Source organism: Falco peregrinus, chromosome 15, assembly GCF_023634155.1.
Source record: "Falco peregrinus isolate bFalPer1 chromosome 15, bFalPer1.pri, whole genome shotgun sequence".
Classification (NCBI taxonomy): domain Eukaryota; kingdom Metazoa; phylum Chordata; class Aves; order Falconiformes; family Falconidae; genus Falco; species Falco peregrinus.
Genome location: NC_073735.1, coordinates 1,371,353 through 1,394,027, shown reverse-complemented (window position 1 = coordinate 1,394,027; position 22,675 = coordinate 1,371,353). Strand labels below are relative to the sequence as shown.

At 50.1% G+C, this 22,675-nt stretch overlaps 1 protein-coding gene across 3 annotated transcripts in view; it reads right to left on the bottom strand.

Moving 5' to 3' along the window:
- The window catches only part of NECTIN1 (nectin cell adhesion molecule 1), a 106,920-nt gene that overhangs the window by 21,767 nt on the left and 62,478 nt on the right, over window positions 1-22,675 (bottom strand). The window contains exon 6 of one of the 3 annotated variants that reach the window (XM_055819297.1): window positions 19,233-21,501. The exons of the other annotated variants lie outside the window; for them this stretch is intronic. Within the exon in view, the coding sequence (XP_055675272.1) occupies window positions 20,960-21,501 (542 nt within the window). The 3' untranslated portion in view covers window positions 19,233-20,959. Of the gene's footprint in view, window positions 1-19,232; window positions 21,502-22,675 lie in introns of those variants that run through there. 3 annotated transcript variants of the gene reach the window in all.

Here is a 22,675-nt window from a genome sequence, read left to right as displayed (position 1 = left end):
AGGACACCCCGCAGCCTCTGCTGGTCAGCATCCCACATCCCACCTTCCTGTTCATTAATTAAGAGCTCAGAGTTGTGGGTCTTTGAGTGACAGGATGCCATAATCATCGGAATGTGAGGCTCTGCTCCCACTGTCCTCAGCAGTGGCAGTCACTTTTCTTTCTCTTCCCTTCTCTATAAGCCACATTATCTTGTAAATAATATTTCTGCCTTGAGACAGCTCACTTACAGCCATGCTCAGGCAGACAGCTGACGTGCTGCAATCCAAACCCCTGGACAGCATTTGAGATTGTGGCAGGGATGGTGACTGTAAAGAATTTTCCAGTCACTTTGGCTGGGGCATTTCCATGATGAATTGGCCCCTAATGGCTCTCTGGATGGCAGGTAGTGAGCAGAGAACATCAGCCTCCTGCTACTGCTGTAAATCAGTAGGTGTGTATATGTGTGTGGTGGAAGGAGAAAGAGGGAAATAAATAAATAAAGCTACAATGAATCTCCAGGAACTTGAACAGGGCTGTGTAATAGCAGAAAGGGGTGAGGAAAATTTAAAGAGGGGAAAATGCAGCCATCAGTTTGCAGAAGAGAGAAAGGTAAATACAGGGCACTGGGTAAAGACAGTAAGGGGATGAGGAGAGGGGAAGAACAAAGGAGCACAAGGAGAAACGCAAATATTCAGGGGTGTCTATCAGAGTGCGTCCTTCTTGCCAAGCTCTCAGGACTATGGTATGAGCATCCCACTGGTGGTACCCATCCAGCTGCCTAAGAGGGGGCTGTGTGGCGATGCAGTGCTTCCACAGAACGGCAAGTACCAAACAAGGACACAATCGTATGACAACAAGCCTGCCCCTACGTGCAGGTCTCTCCTGAGGACAGGCTGAGCCATCCTGCAAAAGTGTTGGTCACGTCTTTGCAGGAGTCCAGCTAGGAAGCTGTGAAAGGTGACAGGGATAACTGCCAACAATAAGAGGAAACTCCAGGAGACAAGGAAGATAAATTAGAGGTGAAGGTCCTGAGAGAGCAAGAAAGTGCAGAGAACAGAAGAAAAAGGGAAGAGGTAGAGAGACACCTTCCTTTCTGCTGGCTCTTCCCTCTTTCTTTTTTCTATTTTTTTTTTTCCTTTTTAGAATCTTTCATTTGCATCTCCAGCTGTTTATTTCCTCAATCTCTGCTTCCTGGGGAAGAGCTGTGGCTATTCTGATTTGGAAGGCTCATCTGCAACCCAGCTGATTTCCTTCCCTCCTCTGTCTGCATTGCCTCTTTAACAGGCAAAGCCAGAGGCACCATGAGGATTTTTCTGGAGGGCAGGGTGGCTGCAAGAAGGGGTGTTGTAAAGTCAAACAGGAGGACACTGGGAAAGACTCAGGAGAAGATTATAAGAACTGGCAGATGTGGATTCAGTTACATTGACAGGGCTTTTGGGCAGCCCTGGGAAGATGTTTGCAAGGCTTGTGAATCAGGATCAGAATAAATTGCCAGGACAGCTCAGGGGCCTCCAGACTGGAGTGGGAAAAGGCTTTGCCAATTAAGAATGCAAAAGCCCTTGCTCTGTGTCATGCTCGAATAATTTAAAACTCTCAAAAAAGTTTTGTGTGAAGCAGTTGGCAGTGAGGCAGGTACCAGAGAACCCAAAGGGGCTGAACGAACAGCTCAGCCTTATCTGGATGTCTAAGGGCTGCTGGGAACTCCTTGTTCCTGCTGGAAACTGAATTAATTCACAGTATTACAATTAAGGAGAAAAGAAGGACACCCCATCCCCCGTCTCTTTCAGAGAATTTCTTTCATTACTTTGTTCTCCCACAGCTCTTCTGGAGATGCGAGCAGACACAAGAAAGGAAGAGAAAGTGGTTATCTATCTGTAAAGCATCCTCCCCAGTCACCTGGCGGTGTGTGTGTCTGGGTTTCCAAAAGTAACCGGTAACAGATGAGGATCTTTCTACCAACCAGATCAATTAAACCATTTTGTGCGTTGCTGATACTGTAATTCACCAGTCCCAAGACTCCGTTAAATCTCGTCCAGCAGTCCAACGCTGTCAGTTGCTCACATCTCCCAAACAAGTGAAGAATGTCCACGAGACAAGAATGCCCATCCCAGAGAGATGCATCAGGCACAATCGCAGCGCACAACTGACACATAGTTTCATAGCACTGACTATGAAAAAACCCTTGTCCAAACAGCCGCAGGGCTGACGAGTCTGTCTGTATGGACAGAGCCGTGGCTCAGATTTACTGCAAACAGCCGTGGTGGTGGTTCAAAGCACAGAGACAAACGGACGGGGCTGTCCACACGCGCCGTGCCCACGGGGTGAAATAGCACAGCTGCAGAGCGCAATAGTAAATAATAATAGAGGAACAATGAAAGCTTTGGAGAACCAGCTTGCAGGAAAGCAAGAGAGATGTTCCCAAAGGGAACTTGAAGTGAGGCAAAGATGGATAAACTGGAGAGCTTCCAGAGAAGGGTATGCCAGAGCAGAAGTGACTCACTTGCTATTGGTATGGAACAGAGTGATGTGGAGGATTTTGCAAAAAGAAAGGAAAGAAGAGACAGCGTCTGTCACACTTTTGGAAGTAAGGTCTCTTCCCTTAAGGCTACTTGTGTGGCTGGGACATTTGCATCATGAAGCAGTCTGGACATTCTTGGGATCAAGACCTAAAAGCGAGATACGTTACATCCCCACCAAGGGTCTGTGCCTGTCTGGGATTGACTTTTTATGCAAAGCTGGGATCAGCCAGGTAATTGTGCGCTTGCTGCACTGTGTGCACAGTGACAACCAGCCTGAGCTGGTGGGGAGGAGCAGATCTATGAAATAGAGTCCTGGACAAACGGCACAGACAGCTGTGGGGTGGGACAGAGGTGCTGGCAGGCAGGAAGGTTTCATTTGGATGAAAGGGCTGGGTCTCACCCCGGTTCGGTTCTGTCTTTCTATCCTGTCTGCTGTGTATTCAGCTGCCCCAGGGAGAGCCCCATCTAATCGCTGGTGCACTAACTTGCATCCCCCAGGTAAATCTGGAACCCGAGTCAGTCTCTGGGCCCCGTTTACTGCAGCTCTGAGTGAAGCTGGTTTGCTCAGACAGAAGTGCACACTCTTCTCCTGTCCTTGCCTCCTCCTCACTTCAACCTGATCCCTCCATGCTCTGCAGAAAACCAGCATAACCACACACAACACCTCTGATAAGCCATTTGCTCAAAGATCTGCCTGCATCTGTAACCAGTAGGGTTCCCTTTCCATTTATCACCTCCCCACACAAATCCCCACCTATTTCACAGCAGGCTAGCTAAGGCACTCAGCAATGTGCTGCCTTGCTCACAGACACGTTGCAAATCAGTGGGAAGGAGTCGGGATTCTTCTCCTTTCTTTATGCTGGCGGCTTTGAAGCCTTCTAGCTGCCAGCCTTGCTAGAGTTAATGTTATGTTTGTGCTGTTGCACCACTGTTTGCAGGCTGATACAGGCTGCCTGTCCAAAGCAGCCTGTCCTGGCACAGAGCCAGCTCGAGGTAAGCCTGTCTGTGACCTGGACTGTCACCCTGAGCCAGTGGAAGTAGTTAGCACTCGCTGGACTCTTCCTGCCTGCTGAACCTTTGAGCCAGACAATGAGATCCGATGATGCATATTTATAATACACCCCACCTGACACATTCCAGAGAGCCTGAGACACGGCAAGTTCACAGAGCTAAATTAAACTGAGTTGAAAAGCTTGGCAGAACAAACACATCTCCAGTTTGGTTTTAAAGACAAGAGCAGGATTGGCTAATTTGAGACACGCTCCAATAGCACACACGCCCCCAGGCACAAGCGGGTTCAGAGCCTCATGAGCCTTGTGTTTACAAAGAGTTAATGAAATGCTGTTCCCAGGAGAGCCGGAGACTGGAGCTGGTAGAGCTGATGGGCCAAAGGGTAGGATAAACAGCAGGGCTTGCAACTCACTGGAGATTTTAGAGATCTTCAGTCTGAGGGAGGAGAGGTGGGGTAGGTTTCTCTGGGGGCAGTTCCCTCACTGTGTATATTAAGTGAATCTCTTGCAGGGACAGCTAAGCATCCAGAAGATAAAAGGGATTAAGAAGGGAAAGACACTGCTTGGAAAGCTGAGCCAGTGGCACTGGACATTAGCATGTGAGGTCGAAGTGCCACCCTGCCTCCTCAGCAGCAGCATTGCCTTCATCCATCAGAGCCGGCTCCAAATCTTCGTGCCCCTTCCTTTTGTCCTGGCCTGAAGTGAGAGGAGAAGGGGAGCGCAGCATCTCATTCTCCTACCACCTAAGCTGTGCTCAGGCCTTGCTCCAGCTCAGATCCTTGCCTGACTGCAGGTGGAGGTGACCAGGTTGCAAGAAACATTTGCAAAAGCACTTCAGGGTGAGCAGAATCCATCCCTGTGCAAACACAAATCAACGTTTGCCGGTCAGTTTGCAGCCTGCAGCACCACTTGACCCCTGCAGTGTCCAGAACCAGCTCTATCAGCCAGTGCTGTTCCTCTGGTGACATGTAGCGAGAGAAATAGTGGGAGTTAGACATCAGCATGGGCAAGAGGAGCAATTTGGTTAGCAAAGGTGGCTGACAGGGTTTTCTGAGCAGGAGGAGTGTCTGAGCTCTACTTGGTGACAAAAGCATAGCAAAAGCAGAGCTGATCCAGTCACCCTCCCCATCCCTGCCTCCCAGACACTCCTCCAGCTACAGAAAGGGCTCAGGACCCCACTTGCTGCAAGAGAAGGTGCTTCTGGTTTTGTGCCACCCCACAAGCTGGAGATGCAGCCAGCCAAACAAAGGTTAAACACCAAAGTGAAGGCAGAGCTGCTCTTCTGCCTCCATGCCCTGATATAAGTCAGAAGGAATTTTAAAGCCGTCACAGCCTCTCCCCAGGGGTGTTTGTTGATGTAACTCATTTACACAATTAGCCACCACACATGGGAGTGCCAAGCCATGGCTGCAGTCCCACCGCTGCACAGGGCTTCAGCCTCTTTCCCCTGGAAATCCCCCCTGCCCAGGGATGCTCGCCTCCCACAGCGGCTGCTCCGCTGGCTGCTCTGCCTCCCCGTGCATGGCCCAAGCAAACGGGGGCTGGGGGGGTCTCGGTTATATGGTGTGTTTTAAGCGGGGCCAAAACCCAGTGTCGCCAAGGGTGGTTAGGTAAACAAATGCTCCTGACCACTCTCTGTGTTGTCCTTCCTCTCCCTCCCACAAGTGGCAATCCCTCACAAGGGCCAAGCCCCTCTAGGAGTGACCTGATACAGCCCCTCTCTAATTCCTCTCTGCTGCAGACCAGATGACCGGGTAGCCCCTGGGCCCTGAGTGCATTTGGAGCATGGGGATCCCACTGTCTGGGTACTAATCACAGCATCCCTTTAAGATCTCTGCCCACTTTGCTTTCATCTCTAATTTCTGCTAGCCCAACCAGCACTTAAAGACTTCGCAAACCACCTGCCTGTCTGATGAGGTTTTGGGAGAGCTTGGCAGTGTGATGCAGATCCAGCCCTTGCTGGGGTGCCTGCTTTGAAGAGCATGCCCACTACAAGGGGACACATGGATATGCTTGATATTAGTGGAGATTTCACACACATTCCAGCAAAGGCAATTGCTTTGCCATTCCCCGAGGGTGGAGGCATCTCCGCTCTCTCCAGTAATGACCAGCTTTCTCCCTTTCCTCTCCTGCAGAGGAAGCAACAGAGTCATCCTTGGTTAAGTAGCATCTGGTTAAGTAGCTGCTGGCTGCAAAAGCATGTCTGGAATGTGGCTTTAACTCCTGGTGACCTTGCCTTGCGATGCTTCCCAGTGGCCACTAACAGGGATGGGGTTTGGATAGCAGCAACAGGAGCAGTGTGTTAACCCCATGGGATCCAGCAGGACTGACTTCTGCAGAGTAGCTGTTGTAGTGGGAGGTCCCCTGCAGATACCTCTTACTGGGCTGGTTTTTCTTCCACTCCTGGAGCAAAATGTAGCAGTTGTTAAACAGCACCTGGAAATGTGGTTTGAGAGCTTAGGAAGGAGCTTAGCAAAGTCGTTACTGTCCAACAGCGAGAGCCAGTTGTTAAGAGGGTGCAACAGCAAGCAGTTATTTGCAGTGGTGCCCACCCACAGAAACTGAGCCCCTCTGTATGTGCACACGCATGCTACTTCACTGCGCTTTCCACCCAGCCAAGGAATATCTGCATTAACCCCGGATTCTGGGATGTCCCTGTCTCTCTGTGCCACTCGGTGGCTCTAGCAAAGAGGGGCCAGAGGTGACCTTGTTGCCTTAACCCATCAATCCAAATCCAGCACAAACCTCACGCTGCCTTTCCTCCACCCCGCTTGGCCAGCTCCACTGACCCCTCTGCCTTTCCAGAGTCTGGGGCCTCACAGCTCAGTGCAGCAGTATGGAGAGTACCCCAGCCTGTTTTGGGGGAGAAGATGGGCCCTGGAGAAGATCGGAAATGTTATCTGACGTTTCCTCTGCCTCCCAGCCCTTAATTTTAGTTCTGCTTCATTTCCTTGCAGCTCAGCAGAGTAATGAACAATCAAATCCCTTTAGTAATTTATTTCTTGTGCTGTACGGTTTCGAGGAGGTGATGACACTTGAAATTGCCTCTCCTGGAGGGATGAAGGGGCCAGATCCTGAACCCCATTACACCAGAGTGTGTCTTTCTTGATCTTAGCAGCCTGCTATAGCTGCCCATAGCACAGCGTGGTCCCAAATCCATGTTTAGCCAGAGATACAGCCCTGCTCCCTTGATGAGTCCATTAAGGTCATGCTATTACAAGCAGCCACCAGATGAATTCTGTCAAATAGAAGGTACAGGGACTGCAGCTCAGACTCTTATCATTTGCGTTAATAGAGTTAATTTGCTCAACAGTCCTCAGCAGCACTCCTGGGAGGTCTCGATCTGCTTGGCCACATGCCCTGGGCCATATTTGTCTCCTGTTGTCTCTGGGGTGCTTAACAGCACGGGGCAGCTGTATCTTGGATGTCCCCAAAGGATGAGATCAGCTCTCTGTTAGCATCTATGCAGAGAGACGGCTGGGAGTTAGGTGCAGACACAGGGTATGTGCGGCAGGGCGAGGAGGAACTGCTCCGCTTCTGTCATCTGGCCAAAAGTGCACGAAGAGTTGCGCAAATGGGCAGGTGGACAGGGCTACAGTTCCCCCATCTCCCCTGCTAGCTGCAGCAGCAAGTAGGGCTGGAGGCTGCTGTGTCTCTTCACACCCCCCCTTCCCTTCTCTCCTCTCCCACAGCTTCCCAAATCCCCCTGAGACCTGCTGCAGTCCTGACAAAAGAATGACTCTTCAGCTCCTGGAGCAGGGAGCTGCCAGCCATTCTGGAGTGATGTGCCAGAATGGACCTATTGGATGCTCATGTGGCTCTGACCTGGACCCTAGTGCCAGCGCCTCCCCTCCTGCTCCTCACACACATCTTCCTGGCAGCGCAGAGGGTGAGAGCTGCTTCTGCCAAGCCAGGACAGTGGCTGTGCCTGCACTGACTGCGCCAGGGCAGCTGCAGCACCTCCTGGCTGCCCCCATCCAGTCGTGCTCCAGCAGAGGGACAGCGATGCAGGAGGCAACTCAGACCATGTTCCTGACCCTCTTCCTGATTGCTCCATCCTGTTAATGGCAATTAAAGACTCCCAACATACCTTCCCTCCTAACTTATTAAAAGCCTTCCAAGCTCTGCAGGATATCCTCTGCCTTAGCGTGTAACCGATCTTTAGCCATGTAACCTTATTCAGCTGGGTGTTTGTTAGCATGCACATGGGGAGCTTCCTTCATTTCCAGTACAGGTCAAATGGAAAAGCTGGGTATGAAGGAGCAGTTGTGAAGGACAGGTGATTGATACAAGAGCTAGGGTTACCCTGGGGAATATGACAGGAATAACCAAAATCTCTGCAATGCTCTACAGGCACTTTACCAGATGGATGTGGCCAAGAGGATGATTCAGAAAAGGCAAAAGATTGGAATAACTATTCATGACCTGTCTCTGGAGACCAACAGACATTTGTTTGTGGTTTCTGAGATGACAAAACAATATCTGCGTGTTTGAGGAGAACAAGCTGAGGAGCTTGCTGGACATCATCTCCTTGGATACTTCACTTATTATAAGCAAACAGGCTGAAAGACTTAGCTGAGGAGATCCCTAACTCACTGCTCTTAGTTTTTATTAGTTGTTAAAATAATTAAATTCTAGAAGGTTAAATTCTAGCAGACTGGAAGAGGACTGAGAATTACTTGAATACTATAGGGTGATATGCTGGCACCAAAGAAAAGCCTAACACAGGTTCCAGTTAATAAAGAATTAAAAGGCAGGAATACAGTCGATGCCAGTCTACATGGTTCATGGGAAATAGGTCTTGTCAGTCAAACACAATGCCATCTTTTGCCTACTAAACCAGTCATCTCATCAAAGTAAGTGTAGAGATGGAATAGAAAGTAGATTAAGGACTGCTAACTGACAGGTCTTAGAAGGAGCTGTCAAGAAGGAATCACTGTCCGTGGGCACATTTCTACAGAGTCCGCAAGGAGGGGTGGTGGGCCAGATGCTGCTCAGTCCTTTCACAGGGCTTGTGGGAGCAACGAGCACCTCAGCGCCTTAGCAATGCCTGGATGAGAGAGGGGTCGGCGGATTTGTAAAGAAGCCCGTTAATAGACACAGGACATTGTAATTCAGCCATTGCAACACTCCGCATCCCTGCTGCAGCACCTGTATTTTTAAAAGGAAGAGGACCCAGAAGGGAGGAACAGAGAAGAAGCCTGAGTATAGCTTTTTGGTAAGTCTATTGAAACTGGACTTTAAATGATGTTCCCTAACACCTCCCTGGTGAGAAAGAAACTGGTGCCAACCTGCAGCAGGGGAACAAGCAAGGTCTGGGAATTGAACGCAAGAGTCCCAGAGGCTGCCAGAGCTGATCAGTCACAAGGTCATGCTGGAACCCAGGGACAAGCCTTCCCCCCCTCTACATCTCTGTACCCTCTCCGACACAGGGAGGGTTAGGGGCCTTGAGGAAAGAGCATTCTAGGGGGGGAAAGGGGTCTCAGAGCCCCTGTGGAGGGTGCAGAGCTGCCTGCTCATGCTCCTCAGTCCCCTCCACGCATCCTCCTCTTCAGCTCCCCCTGTTCTGTTGCTCAGGTAACACTTTCAAGGCAGGTCCTCCAAGCAAATTTTTAGGTCAGTTATAATTGGGAAACCTTGCATGGAGCTATAAAACATCAGTTAATATGCTGGAACTATCTAGTTAAATGCCAATTATAAAACCCCATAAGCTCCTCAACTCAAATATATTAATAACATAATTAAACATTTATTGCTTATGCAAATTAAAAGTTAAGTTAATCGGACATCAACGAAACCCCAGGAAGTGACCATTTAAGTGACTAATTTCTATTTAATTATGTTTCCTTCCTATTATAAAGTCCCCATGCCATTAGTTTTGAACTGCTCTGCAGTGTTTACTCGAGCCATTCAGACTCGGCATTCCCGCTCCGGTATCCACTGATAATACCAGACAGCTGCAGCAGTCGTATCAACAGCCGTGGCCCTCGCACAGCTGGCAGCAGCTGGATGGGGTGCCCCTCCTACTTGTTGCTCCTTCTCCTACCTCCTCCTTGGCTAGGCTACCAGAATGGGCACGGCCAGAATTAAGTCTCCTCCAGATTCTGCAGATCCAGGCGGGATGGTGGAATGGGTATGCGCCAGAGCCGTGGAAAGGCACCTGCTGGGGATGGTGACAGCGAGTGTGGTTTGTGTGTGTCCCATCAGCAGAAGTGTGCTTCAATGAGCAAGATAAGGATATAGATCTCTGGATTTAGATCTCCTGAGTCCAGCTCTGAGCCTTCTCCCTGGTCCTCCGCACACCTTTGCTGAAGTCATTTCACTTCTCTGTATCAGCCCTGCTTGGGGAAGGGCACCCTTCTGCACAGCGGGGAAATTACGGACCTTGGGGGATGAGTGTGTCATGATGGGATCAGCTCCTTGGGCAGACAAAACTCTGTGCCAGCAGAAAGCTACTGTAAAAGCAGCAACTGAAAGGGCTGGGAGATACAGTAGGACAATGAGATGAGGCCAGGAGATGGGAAATGAAGTGGTTTTTCCCTCGTGGGATGGAGACATTTCCCCTGGTGAGCACAGCCTGTGCAGCCAGGGCCATACAGCTGGACTCCTTCCCTCCAAGTGACAGGCAATCAGTTAAACCTGACAGGTGTGAAGTTGGCAATTTTCTTTTCAAAACTGTGAGATAAACAGGCTGGCAGGAGTTTGAGAGGAACAGAGAGATAAGGGAGAAATGGAAACATTCAGGTACCCTTTTACCATGGGGCTAGTGGTGTCTCACAGGCAGATGGACGGGGGAAAGAATTCACTTTGCAAAGCTCCAGATATACCAGGGACTCAGGTGCAAGGCTAGGAGCAAGCTTGACAACCAGGCACTAATGAAACAGAGAAAGCCCTTCCTCTTACAGCTCCTCAAAGGGTACTGCCTTTGATCTCTTAAGGTTTGATCCATACTCATCTCCTGGGATTCAGCCAGCACTGAACTGCTCCTCCTGATCTCACCGGCAAACCACAGGACGGTGTTTTCTGCAAAAAGAGCATTTAGTGCCTCTTTCCACGCAAGCCATTTTCTTCCCCAAATTCCATATAGTCCAGACAAAACCTCTGCCTGTTTCCTATGAGGATCTGGGTTTGGTTCAGCAGTTGTGAAATCTCTGGAGCAGGGAGCGTGCCTGACTCACCTGGCGCTGGGCTTAGATGAGGCCACAACATCTACCTCAACTGCTGCGGCTAAGGAAGCAACTCCAAGGGCTGGTATCCATAAATTACTACCTTTCAATAACTAGTCCCTGGGGGGGCGGATATAACATTGTAAACCTACATTTTAATCATGTACACATTTATCTTGCTGTGCCCCTGCTTTGCTTGCACAACCATGCCCGACTTATTTCTGCTAGCTAGCATGTAAAATTTTAGGAGTGCAACGCATACCCGGTTTTTTTTACGGGCTGATCCTTGTTCTGCAAATACTATGTAAGAAAGAGCCTGCAAGTAAACACGTCTGGGAAGGCTGTGAAATGCCTTGTTTGGAGGAGGAGTGAACCAGCCCTCCTTGCCTTCTGCCAGGCACCGCTGAGGGCATTTGAGGCTCAACAGCACTTCTCCATGTCACAGGTCCCCCGGCTGGAATACATTTGCATAAAATAATTTCCTCTAACAAATATGTTCATACAAATCAAACTCAAGATTGCAAATACTCTGAAACCATGAAAAAAACTAATCAAACGTATTTGTTACTACAAGTAATTCACCCCGCACTGTTCTAAACTGGCAAGTTTCTCTCAGTTCAATTTATCCAGCACTGGCTCTAGGAGAATTAAATATGTCACCTTGAGTGCTCCAACTTGAACTCGAGCATAGATTGCCTCTTAACTCACAATGAATTTTGGATTGAAGCTCACATATTTCTGGACTGCTGCTCTATGACCTGACCTGTCTCCAGTGCCCCTCAAGCTCCCACCTCGTCACAGCTAGCCCGGTTTAACATCTCCTGGTTAAACATCTGGTTACACTGCTTTTCCTCTGTCTCTTGGAGCCCTTTGGCTCTCGCACTTCCAGTTCTAACTCTGTCATGAATTCGGATCCCTGGGAGATCCACCTGGTTTTGAGCGTTGTGCCAGGCATTAACCCCAGGTTGCTTGGTAACTCCCTGATTACACTGGACTGTATCTCACTCTCCCTACAAATCCTCCTTGGGTCACATGCATTTGTATGGGTGGAAATAAGTGTAACTGCACCACAGTCAGAAAAGTTGGACTTGCACCAACTGGGAACCTGGCTCTGTATCTTCATCACGGACACTTCATCCCTGATCTCTGTGTACATCTCCCTCCCTGGAGATGTACTGGACACATGCTCAGCTGTGGGCATACAGCCTAAAAGCAAACACAAGCTTCTTGTTCATCTCCTCCTGCCCTGAGCCAGCGCCTCCCCTGACCCTGCTGGCACCTCTGCTGATTGCCAGGGCTCTGAAGTTGCTTCTGTGGCCAGCAGCGCTCGCCTGCAGAGATGTGGCTTTGAGAATAGATCCAAGCCACGCTGCCATTTTTCCATGGGCTACAGGCATTCTGGCATTCCGGTCCCCAACGTGTTTCTGTTTTGTTCCAGAGAAACACAATACTTAGGGGCTGCATGGGAGTCTGTTCCCGCTGTGTTCAGCTCTCTGCAACCTGAGCTGCTGAGAAGAGGCCCCATGCAATGGGTTTTATCCATCAACGCTTAACTGTAAGACGTGGCCTGGGAAATCAGCACAGCATTTCCCAGGGGCTCATCCCAGCAGGACCATGGGCAGATAGCCCCTCCTATCCTTCTTTCCATCTTAGACCCCCCATCTCGGCTCTCTGGTGCTCTTCTTCTTCCTCCCCTTTCTCCCCACCCCCAAACTTGGCTGATGTGGCTGAGCCAGCGACTGGGGATCCAGTTCTGTAGGATGCTGCCCCTCTGCATTGCTGTCATGGTCGCTCCTGGGGCTACTGTCCTGAACTGCAGCTGAAGCAAAGCTGCACTTCCAACAGCTGTCATTGCTAAGAGGACCTGGCAGAGAGGGGCAAATGAGAGGAGTAAAATATGTGGATATATAGATACAGCCCAGACAGTGGTCACAACTCTGCTGGCCACACGGAAGCCTGATAACAAGTGTTCCCGGCTTTTCCTCCCTTTTCATCTGAGGAAAGCCTCCCCCAAGGCTATCCCTAACCTCTTCCAAAGCGAGATGCTCAGCACACACCTTTTTCAGCAGAATGACTGAGAACTGGCTCCGCTAGTGGCATGGGGTTTGGATGGAGCCTGTGCCAAGCAGCACACAATGCATTGATCATCGAGCCTGTTATCAAAGAGCCTCCTGCTGCTCTGGCACATGCTACAGGCCTGCTTCGCTGCCGACGGAATAAACAGTCTGCACCAAACCACTCCTTTCCAGCCTAATTCTGAACACTTCCCTCTCCATCCAGCTCAACTCTTCAAAATGGAGACCAGTTCAAGTGCAGATCTGGATCAGGATCCCTCTCACTCTGGGGAGTACTGTGTTTTGGTTCAGATCTCCAGCAGATCACCCACAGGCTGAAGCTGGGTGCAAAAACCCTTTTCCAGGGAGTATTCCACCCTCTAGGCCAGGGGCATAGCAAAGTGCCAGTTGATAACCGTGCAAGGACGAGCACGCACGTTTCCTCTGATTTCTTGCTTGCTTTGCCTCTCCCTCGCTTGAAAAAGTCTGGGTGTTGCAGAGCTGTCCGGCTCGCTCTTTGGGAACAAGGCTTTCTTTGTAGCGTGTATTTACAGTCAGGAAGCAGGAGGAAAGGGGAAAGGCAAACTGTTCTTCCCAGTGCAGGGATCAGTAATGGAGATACAGGGATGCGGTTTGACTGATCCCACCTCCCAATGGAGCCTTAGCATCCCTACAGCATTTAGATGTTTTTGACGCACAATCGTCATGGTAGTCCAGTATTGCACTATAGGAACATCCTGCTGTGTCAAATCAAAGATTGGCCTAGACCAGTATCCTGGCCCTGACATCAGCTCACATGCCTAGAGAAAATGTAAGAAGAGAACAAGCGTGTACTGACATTTTTCCAATAGCCTGTCCCATCTGCTATAGCAAACAGCAACTTAGTGACTTCCTAAGCTAGAGACAGTGTAGTAACTTTTAATAGTTTTTGATGAATTTTTCTTCCCTAGGTTTCTCTAGCCACTTTTCTAGCTCAGGTTAGCTTTTGGCATGAGCAGCGTCCTTTGACAAGGCATTTCTCCGCTTACATCGATAAGGGGAAACGCTCCCACCTCCTCTTGTCTATCTTAAATCTGCTGTCCAGGAATTTCACGCAATACCACCTATGTCAATGGCAAAACCAGTCATTCCCTGCCTACCTTCTCCAGGCTGCTTGCTGTTTTGGAGATCTCTTAACCCTTAGCCTTCAGCCTTCACCTGCAAGCAAGTCCCGTTACAAAATACAGCATATCATGGGAACAGACCGAGCTTGTTGGAAAGCAGATGCCGTTCTGTGGCACAGAAAGCAGTTCTGCTGCTGTGACTCTCCTTACAGCTACCAGTCACAGGCTGCGGAACGACGCAGTCATAGATGCACACACAAAAAAGGAGAATGCCTCTTTTTTTTAAAATTCTTTATTTATAAAAAAGTACATTTTTTTCCACAGCTGAGCCACTATTGGTTTTTATACAAGTAAAAGGAAGGGTGATGCAACACCCCGCCCACACAAATTATAACCATGAAAATGCCCCCCCCCCCGGACCCCAAACAAACAAATTACAAAGGATGGAAAACAAAAACCAAACAAAAATCATAAAAGTCCATTACATTATTATTATTTTTATTTTTTATTTTTTACAAAAGCACTTACAACACAGATTACAAAAAAAAAAAAAAAGGTGGGGTTGGGGTTGTTTGTCTGTCTGTAGTCTTTATTCCACAATGATAATTACAGCAAGAGAAAGAAGAAAAAGCGAGATAAAATCACTGGAGTTAAGGAATCATGTTAAAAAAAAGAAAGGCAAAAGAAAAGAAAAACCAGATCCTCAGCGAGAGTACCTCCACCAATAATAGTTCATGCTAGTGGAGGATCTGACTCCATATGCTTGTTACATTCACCCCCAGGTAAATTACATATGGAAAGTCACACTGGTCCGAAGTACAAACTCATCCCCCTCTCTAAGGCTTGGGTTTCCTTCCCTTGCTGGTGGACTGAATTCTCCCCTTTGCCCCGTGGCAGAAGGCAGCACCCCCTGCTCCGGCACCCCAGCCCTGGCCGTGTTGTGCCCCGGCCCTTCCGCCAGGTCCAGCCCTTGGTCCTCCCCACCCCGTGCTGCAGCCCCTGGGCAGGGGCCGGGAGGTTTAGGAGTGATGGTGAGGCAGTGGTTGGACCCTAGACCTTCCTTCGCACCCTCCCCTGCCCCAAGGCTTTCCCTGCCTCTCCCAAGGAGTAGCTCAAATTGACAGCAAATTGCATTAAATACGAAGGGGAGGGAAAGAGGGGGGTGAAACTGCAGGCTGGGGGAGGGTAAAGTGCTATCGTAAGCCCCGCAGAATAAAGAACATGCATCAGTGCACATGATGCTGGCAGCATCTCCTCTCCCCAGCGGGGCTCACCGCCCAGCAGAGCAAACAGACCCAAGTGAAGGTGGCCGCCTTGCAGTGAATTTGAAGCTGCTGGCAAAAGGCGACAACCTGCCCCACTGCTTCTCCTCCTAGGACAAGATGGGCCTGGGATGCCAACCCCATTTCCACAGTAAGAAACCTCCGAGCGCCGTGCAGTCCGCAGGCGTGCCACTCGTGCCCACCACTCGTGCCCACCTCCCGCACTCAGCCAGGCAGGGGGTGGTTCCCCTCCGCTCTTTGAGCATCACCACCAGTGCTGAAACGCCGAGAAGCTGTGTGTGCGCTTGTATATAGAAAAGAAATACAGCAAAGGAGAGCAGCAGCCCCCATTCTAATTGCATTCCCTTCTCTAATTGCTTGGAGATCAATCTTTTGCATCCCTCTCTCTCTAACCCTCAGTGATTTCTGCTGAACAGTTGTTGTGTTTCTTTTTTGACTCAACATCAGGAAAATGGCTCCCTTTGTCCCCTATGTCTTTGCAATCAATTTGGTGCTACCATTCCAGTTTGTTTGATTTTTTTACTAAGAAATCTTCAAGTTTTTGGGGGTTTTTTTGTTTTATTTTTTTCTCCCTTGGCTGAACAAAAATGATTTAACAACAGGGGAAAAAAAATCTCATAATTAAATAAGGGAAAATAACATCACTAGGGTGAATTGCAATGAATAATCCTAGAGATAAGCCCCAGCAGGAAAACAGCTGGGGTGTCTTTGTACATAAACTACAGGCTTGTTTTGGGTTGTGACACAGATGTGTCTGCTTCAATAGGGCTCCCCGAGTACACACAGGGAAGGAGCTGGGGGCTCAGCTCAGCACAAATTCACCTGCATTTTCTTCGCTGAGGTGGTGGGGAGACCCTGAGTGACGTACCACAGGGCTCAGACTGACCTCCCTCTCATCTGCCTGTTCAGCTTTCCCATCTGCCCATCTTAATCTTGAGGTACCACAAGTTTTGCCTCAAGTTGCCATCCAAGATCAGGGCTTGGGAAGGGAAAAGCTCCACACTGTTATGTCTCTTCACTGGCAAGAACCCAGCAAAGGGATCTGGACAATGATCCCTTGCAGTGAAGGTACAGCAACTGGCCATGCCTCCGAGGCCAACACCCAGTCCCCAAGCAGTGTGACGGTGCTTCCCAGGCAGAAAGCCAGCTCAGGTGTAACTAATGTGACACACCAGTTCAGGTCCAGCGTAAAACCGAGCTCTTCCTGGAGAGCAGCAGGTCCCTAGCACCTAGGCAGAGAGGCAGCCAACGCTGTGCCCACGGCAGTGCTGGGAACTGAGAGAGGATGGGGATGTACACTACCCTGACTGGAGAGGTAGCCTGGGGTCCCCACCCCATCCTCCACCGCTGGCTGTGAAGCAGGGATGCCACAACGAACACCTTCCATCTCCCAACTGGAAGCTTCCCCTTGCTCTTTGCTGGGTCCCACAGGGATGTTTTATACCGTCTTAGCACCTCTGCCTCACTTGAGGCAGCCGGAGGGTCCCTCGGGGAGGTGACCCAGCTGGCCCAGCCTGCGAGCTCACATGAAAAGTGCGTCACCATTTAAAATCAACAGCTTGACTCCAGCCTGCCAGAATCTGGCCCGCTGTGAGGAACAGGCACAAAGGGACAACCACCACCATCCCCCAAGGAAAGAACAGGTTTCCCCTCTGCATCCTCCCCGCAGCCCTGGCACCAGGAGGCCCCTGGGGCCACCAGGCAGATTGCCCCTGCAGGTCTCCAGCACCCTCACCCTGCTGCAGAACCTCCCAGGAAGCAGGATGCACATGGTCTTCAATTTGGCATCTCCCCTGAGCTCACCCTCACATTTGGGTAGAGACAGGTACCACTTTCTTCCTGATGCTGGTGGAAAAGCTGATCTAATTCCCTCCAAGGGCCCCCGCAGAGCAATTTAACCCAGAGAAGGGAGTGATGCTATTACTGGATCAAAATGGCTCTCAGATGAAACATCAGTCTTTTTTTTTTCCCCCACACTTCTTTTTTCTTCTACCTTGCTATGGATTAATGGCTAATCACTTGGCTAATTACCAGCCCAAGAGTCTCTTGGCCAATTAGCTGACTTTGCAAGGGACAGCAAGATGCAAATCACTGCACAGAGGTGGCATTACTCCATGGCTGTGGGGATAATTGCACCAATGGACTAATGCTGAGGGGCCCACAGATGAGCAGAATGCACTGCTGAACCTTGAACTTGCAGGATACCTTGCTGCTGTGCCAGGCAATACTGTCTGAGGATCTTCCACTCCAGTCTTTCCCAGGTTCTGGATGGAAAATAATCATTTGAGCCCTCTTCTGAACCACTCCGATAAGCTAAGTGGCTGAGCTCTTTCCTAGACCTGTGCTGGTGCAGTACTGGGGAGCAAAACGTGATGCAGCAGAAAGAGAACTGTATATAGGCTCTAGCTTGGAAATGCCGTATCGCTCCGCTGTCTCCTTTTCTTCCTCTGAGTCCCACTGTTTTTCTGAGCCCCCATTCAGCTAACTACATGGACAGTGTGTGAATGGGCAATGAATAAGCCAAGGAGGCTACATCTCAAAAAATGACACCTCGAAGTGCAAGGCTAATAACTACCAAAGCATATTTCTTAGGGCACCTTGTTCGTATTTCCTGCAAGCCACATCTTAACTCGGGAACTGAGTCATACTGTCCCTTCGCTCCCAGGCCCTTCTGCTCCATTTGCAAGGCTTTGTATCTTTGGTGTTTAGGACACAGCTTCACTGTGGGCTAAGGCCCCACTGTGCTGCGGAGTCAGTGCAGTGTGAATTCACTATATCAGATCAGTGGCCCCTGCCTGTGACTAATGCAGAATGTGAAAGAATTGCTGCTGGACCCTGCAGATTTTATAAAAGGTTGTTTTATTCCAAATACATCTCCTTGCTGTTTTTATCTGTGCTGGGGGAAATTTGCAGAAGAGGGTCTGTGCCACCAAATTCCACTCTCTGCTTGGTCATGAACCACCCAGAGTCTGGTGTTGGAGGCGTTGTTACAACCCTTTTTAGAGCCTAGTTGTGAAATTTAGATCTAAAGGATTATTCACTTGAGAGATGGACTTTGTTGAAAATTATCTTTGAACCACAAACTGTGCCGGCTCTGAGCACACCCCATGTTACATTAAAGTAAGCTGTGGCTAAGGTTCAGTGCTCAGCAATGCTGCTCTGTCCTGATCCAGATTACAGGGTTCACACTTGGGGGAATTAAAGCCCTGTGTATGCTGTTATCCCAAGGCACCAGAGGGAAGTTAACCCAGCATTGCCAAGCCCACCACTAAACCACATCCCTAAGAACCCCATCTACACGTCTTTGAAATACCACCAGGGGTGGTGACTCCACCACCTCCCTGGGCAGCCTGTTCCAGAGCTTGATGACCCTTCTGCTGAAGAAATTCCTTCCAATATCCAATCGAAACCTCCCCTGGCACAACCTGAGGCCGTTTCCTCTTGTGCCATTGGTTCGAAACCTCCCCTGGCACAACCTGAGGCCGTTTCCTCTTGTGCCATTGCTTGCTATTTGGAAGAAGAGACCCACCTCGCTAGAATAATCAGCCCCTACTAGTAATCAAGATACAGAGAGATGCTAGAGATTTCATTTCCTTTACTGGGAGGATGCTTGGTAGCAGGGTGCTCTGTTGGCACTGGACAGACATGTGAAGGTTTAGCCGTGTTTTTTAAGGTTTGGCCGAAGAGATCGCAAGGGAACCTCTGTGCCCTGCTTCCAGCGGACATAGAGCAGCCTTCCTGTGTCATTTGGCTGTTCCGCCAGAAGCCAGGAAGCCTGGAGGGCTGGCAGGAACAGCAGAAAGATTAGAGTGTAACAATTGGATTTCCCACTCCCCTACACCACTAACGCAATAAGAGCAAGCTACAGACTGTGGATGGCTCAGGCTGAGCTTCACGTTGTCTGGACCAAGCACCACACACTAAAGGAAAGCATTGGAGGCTGCCTGGATCAGAGATCTGACCTTGACTCATCTGCGTGGGTCTAACTCTCCACCCTCCCTTTTGTAGCAGGATAACTGCTGGATGCTATGGAACAAAACCCAGCGGGTAAGGCAGGAGGAGAATTAGTCCTGCTATTTTTAGATGTGCATGATAACACAGCTCAGAAAACTGGGGGTTTCTTTTCAAACAAAAGATTTATTTATACATCAAATTAAAAAAAAAAATTAATCAACCCACAAAAAGAAAAATAAGCCCCAACCCAGTGAATCTTAATTTGGATATGGTCAGTGTGAGACAGAGGGCCCTGAAGTCTGGAATCCCATTTATTCACAGAGCAGAGATAGCAGCAATCCAAGCCTCCCCATCACAATGCAGTGGCTCAGGGGGAGGAGGACGAGATCAATACCCCAGGCTCACTCACTCCTGTGCAGTCTACCAAGCCTTTGCTTAGAAGCGGGATGCGAAACTGAAGAAGTGGCAATCAATGCAGACTAAGCAATATATCAAAGGGCTGAGGCTGTTGCTAGGAGAGTTAGAGAAAAGCACCCCTGTGCTCTGACCCCAAAGAAAAAAAAAAAAAAAAAAAGAAGTGTAAACACATGACAATTAAGTCTTAGTGGTATAATAAAACTTAGGGGCCTGATCCTGTACTGAAGCCCTCAAAGACACTGAATGGTACCCTGGGAGATCTGCCCTGCCAGAGTCTGCAGACCAGAGCTGAAGGCAGTGAGTCTGTGGGAGAAGCAAAGTGGTATCGGTTGGTCCCCTCCCCTGGCAATGGCAGCACGGTGCGAGCATGACACGCCATGCACGACTGTTGTGCCAGAGTTAACTGCTCTGTGGCTGGTACTAGCAACAACAGCAACAAGAACAAAAAGAGCCAGCATTTCTCTGAGCCATCACAGGGGAAAAAATGTCAGCAATAAATACTCCTTTTCTTTCTTTTAAAAGAACACTCAAACAAAGACAGAAAATGAAAAGCCAGGAAATAATGAATTGTAGGAGAAAAATGGCAGCTCTGTTTCCCTGCCCTGCTATCAGCCCATGCACCTGGGGTTTGTTCTAGGGCTTTTTCTCCCCCCTTTCTCCTCATTTTCCTTCTATTGAGTCATTAAAAACTGGGAGTGGATCTCCCCAGGCATGCAGCGGGCAACGGGAACGCTACCCAGACCCCACTGGAAAAAAAGTGATCAGGAAAAAAAAAAAAATCAGTTCACCTGATAACGGCACCTATGTTTCCATTGCCATAAGCTTTCCTGGCCTCTGCCCCATAGACATCCCACTTGACTCCCTCCCAAGGTTAAAAAAATACAAAGAAGACAACATACAAACAAATTCCAGTGTTTCAGGGGAGAAGTGTGGGAGGAGGAACCTCGGGGAGGGAAGTGGGGCTGAAGGGCACTCTGAGACATGAAGACACAAACAGAGTGTAATATACAGGCTGGGCAACAGTCGTTAAAGCAAATAGTAACACCTAAGCCACCGACCAATACAAACACCACAGAAGGGGACGAAAGTCGTCAAGAGAAATTAAAAAGCAAAACCAAAACCGAGAAAATAATTACCCAACCTCCCACCTCCCATACGCCCCAAAAATGATCTGTAAGCAAAGCTGCCCTCCCGCCCTGCTCGCCCCAGCCCGCCCGTCCTGCCAGTGCTAGAAGTGTCCAAAGTCTCTGCTGAGCGCCTGGGGCTGGCCGGGGGCGTGCGTGCGTGTGCGGGGGGTGGGCGTGCGTGCAGTGTGTGTGCAAGCGGCCGCGGCACGCTCGGCTCCACTCAGCTCCGCTTGGCAGGGATGCAGGGGGAGTGGGAGGGCATCACTCGTGTGTGTGTGTCTGTGTGTGTGTGTGTCTGTGTCTGTGTCTGTGTCTCTGTGTGTGTGTGTAGCAATGGGGTGCCGAGCTACACGTACCACTCCTTTTTGGAAATAAAAGATCCATCATTTTGTGAGACCATGTTCTCCGCTATGTCGAGCTGCTCGGGGTCGTACTGGAAGCCGAGTGTCCTTTCGTCGTAAGGTTCAGGGTGCGCCTCCCCCTCGTCTACCGTGAAGTAAGGCCGCTTAGCATCCTCCTCATATTTGTTGGGGCCACCCAGCTTGCGCTCGCCTCCTGCATCCTCATCCTCGTCTTCATAGGTGCTGCCGCCCAGCGGGCCTGGCTTTTTCTCGTCGTCTGAGTCGTCAGGGTACTGGAGGTTTTGGGCCATGGGGGGGTGATGCTGCGGGATGCCGGCCTTGCTGTAGCCATTGCCGTACACGTGCTTCTTTGTGCTGTAGTCACCCTTGAAGGTGTGACGCCGGCGCCGGAGTACCACAAAGAGCACCACGGCCACCACCAGGACCAGCGAGACTCCTCCCACTATGCCCCCAATCACCGGTGTGGGGATGTTCGGCTGCACCATGGATTTGCGATCATCGATTGGAGACGGGGTGTAGGGAAATTCTGGGTAGGAAAAGACAGATGGAAGGGGGAACAGTGTCAAACCATGCGGAAACGCGCCCTCCCTCCATGCTTTCATTGCCATTTTTGGGGGGTGAGGGGGTGGGAAGATGAGGGTAAGGAACAGGGAAGGGAAAAACTAGGGAAAGGGGAAAAGGGTGCATCCTCACCAGGGGTCAGCGCACAGGAGCTCTGCCTTAGCAAGGGGAACGCAGCGTGCCGTGCCAAGCTCGCCAAGCCTCATGCAGGAGCCCAGCAGGCTGGAAGCAGTGTTTCCCTCCCCACCCAACCTGGTTTCTCCAGACGTGCTCAGATCCCACAAGCCCAGTGCTTTGAGTCCAGACGCTTTCCGTTTTACTGGGTGACACTTCAGGTCCAGTCTACCCAGAGTCTCCTGCTGGGGAGCATGACCCAAACCCCAGCCAATGGTAGGCACCAAGCTGACACAACTGCTCCCGTAGATGCCACGCTAGGCCCACCAGCTTTGCATCCCCCTCCTCGGCATCCCAGCCTGGCCTGACCCCAACCAGTCTAGGTCAGGCCAGAAGGCAGCAGCACCTTGTGATCTCCCCTCCCACCCACCCCACAAGTGATCTGCGGCTGTACGGTGCTGCTCAGCGTCACGGCTGGCTCCCGAACCCACTTGCTGTCCTGGCTGTGCTCTGTAGCACAGCAACACAGACCTCCCCACTGTTTCTTTCTCTTTTGCTGTTACTGTGGCCAGCATAGCACCACTACTCATGCTAACCTTGTTCCTACAGTTACCCTGACCTATTTAAAAAAAAAAACAAACCTCAAAAGAGAAAGAGAAAAGAGATGAGAAAGATTTCTTTTGTGCAATTGAACACTTACACTTCGGCACAGATAAAGTTCGATCCAGGACTTAAATCAACCTTCCTAACACTCCCTTGACACAGTTACAGCCCCTGGCCAAACTCAGCTTTCACACGCTGCCTGTTGAGCACCCACGTCCATGAGGCATTAAGCACCACGTGGCTGCCTCAGTCCTTCACCTGCCTCTGAATTCTGATAGCAGGCACCTGGTTAACGCCCTCTGGCAGCCTTGCCCTTCCTTGCACACCATGCCCAGAGCCCTCACACCCCATGCTCTGACCCCTCACACCACTTTTTCCACCCCCAAGACCTGTCTGCCAGCCCTGCTCTAAGCTGCAAGCCT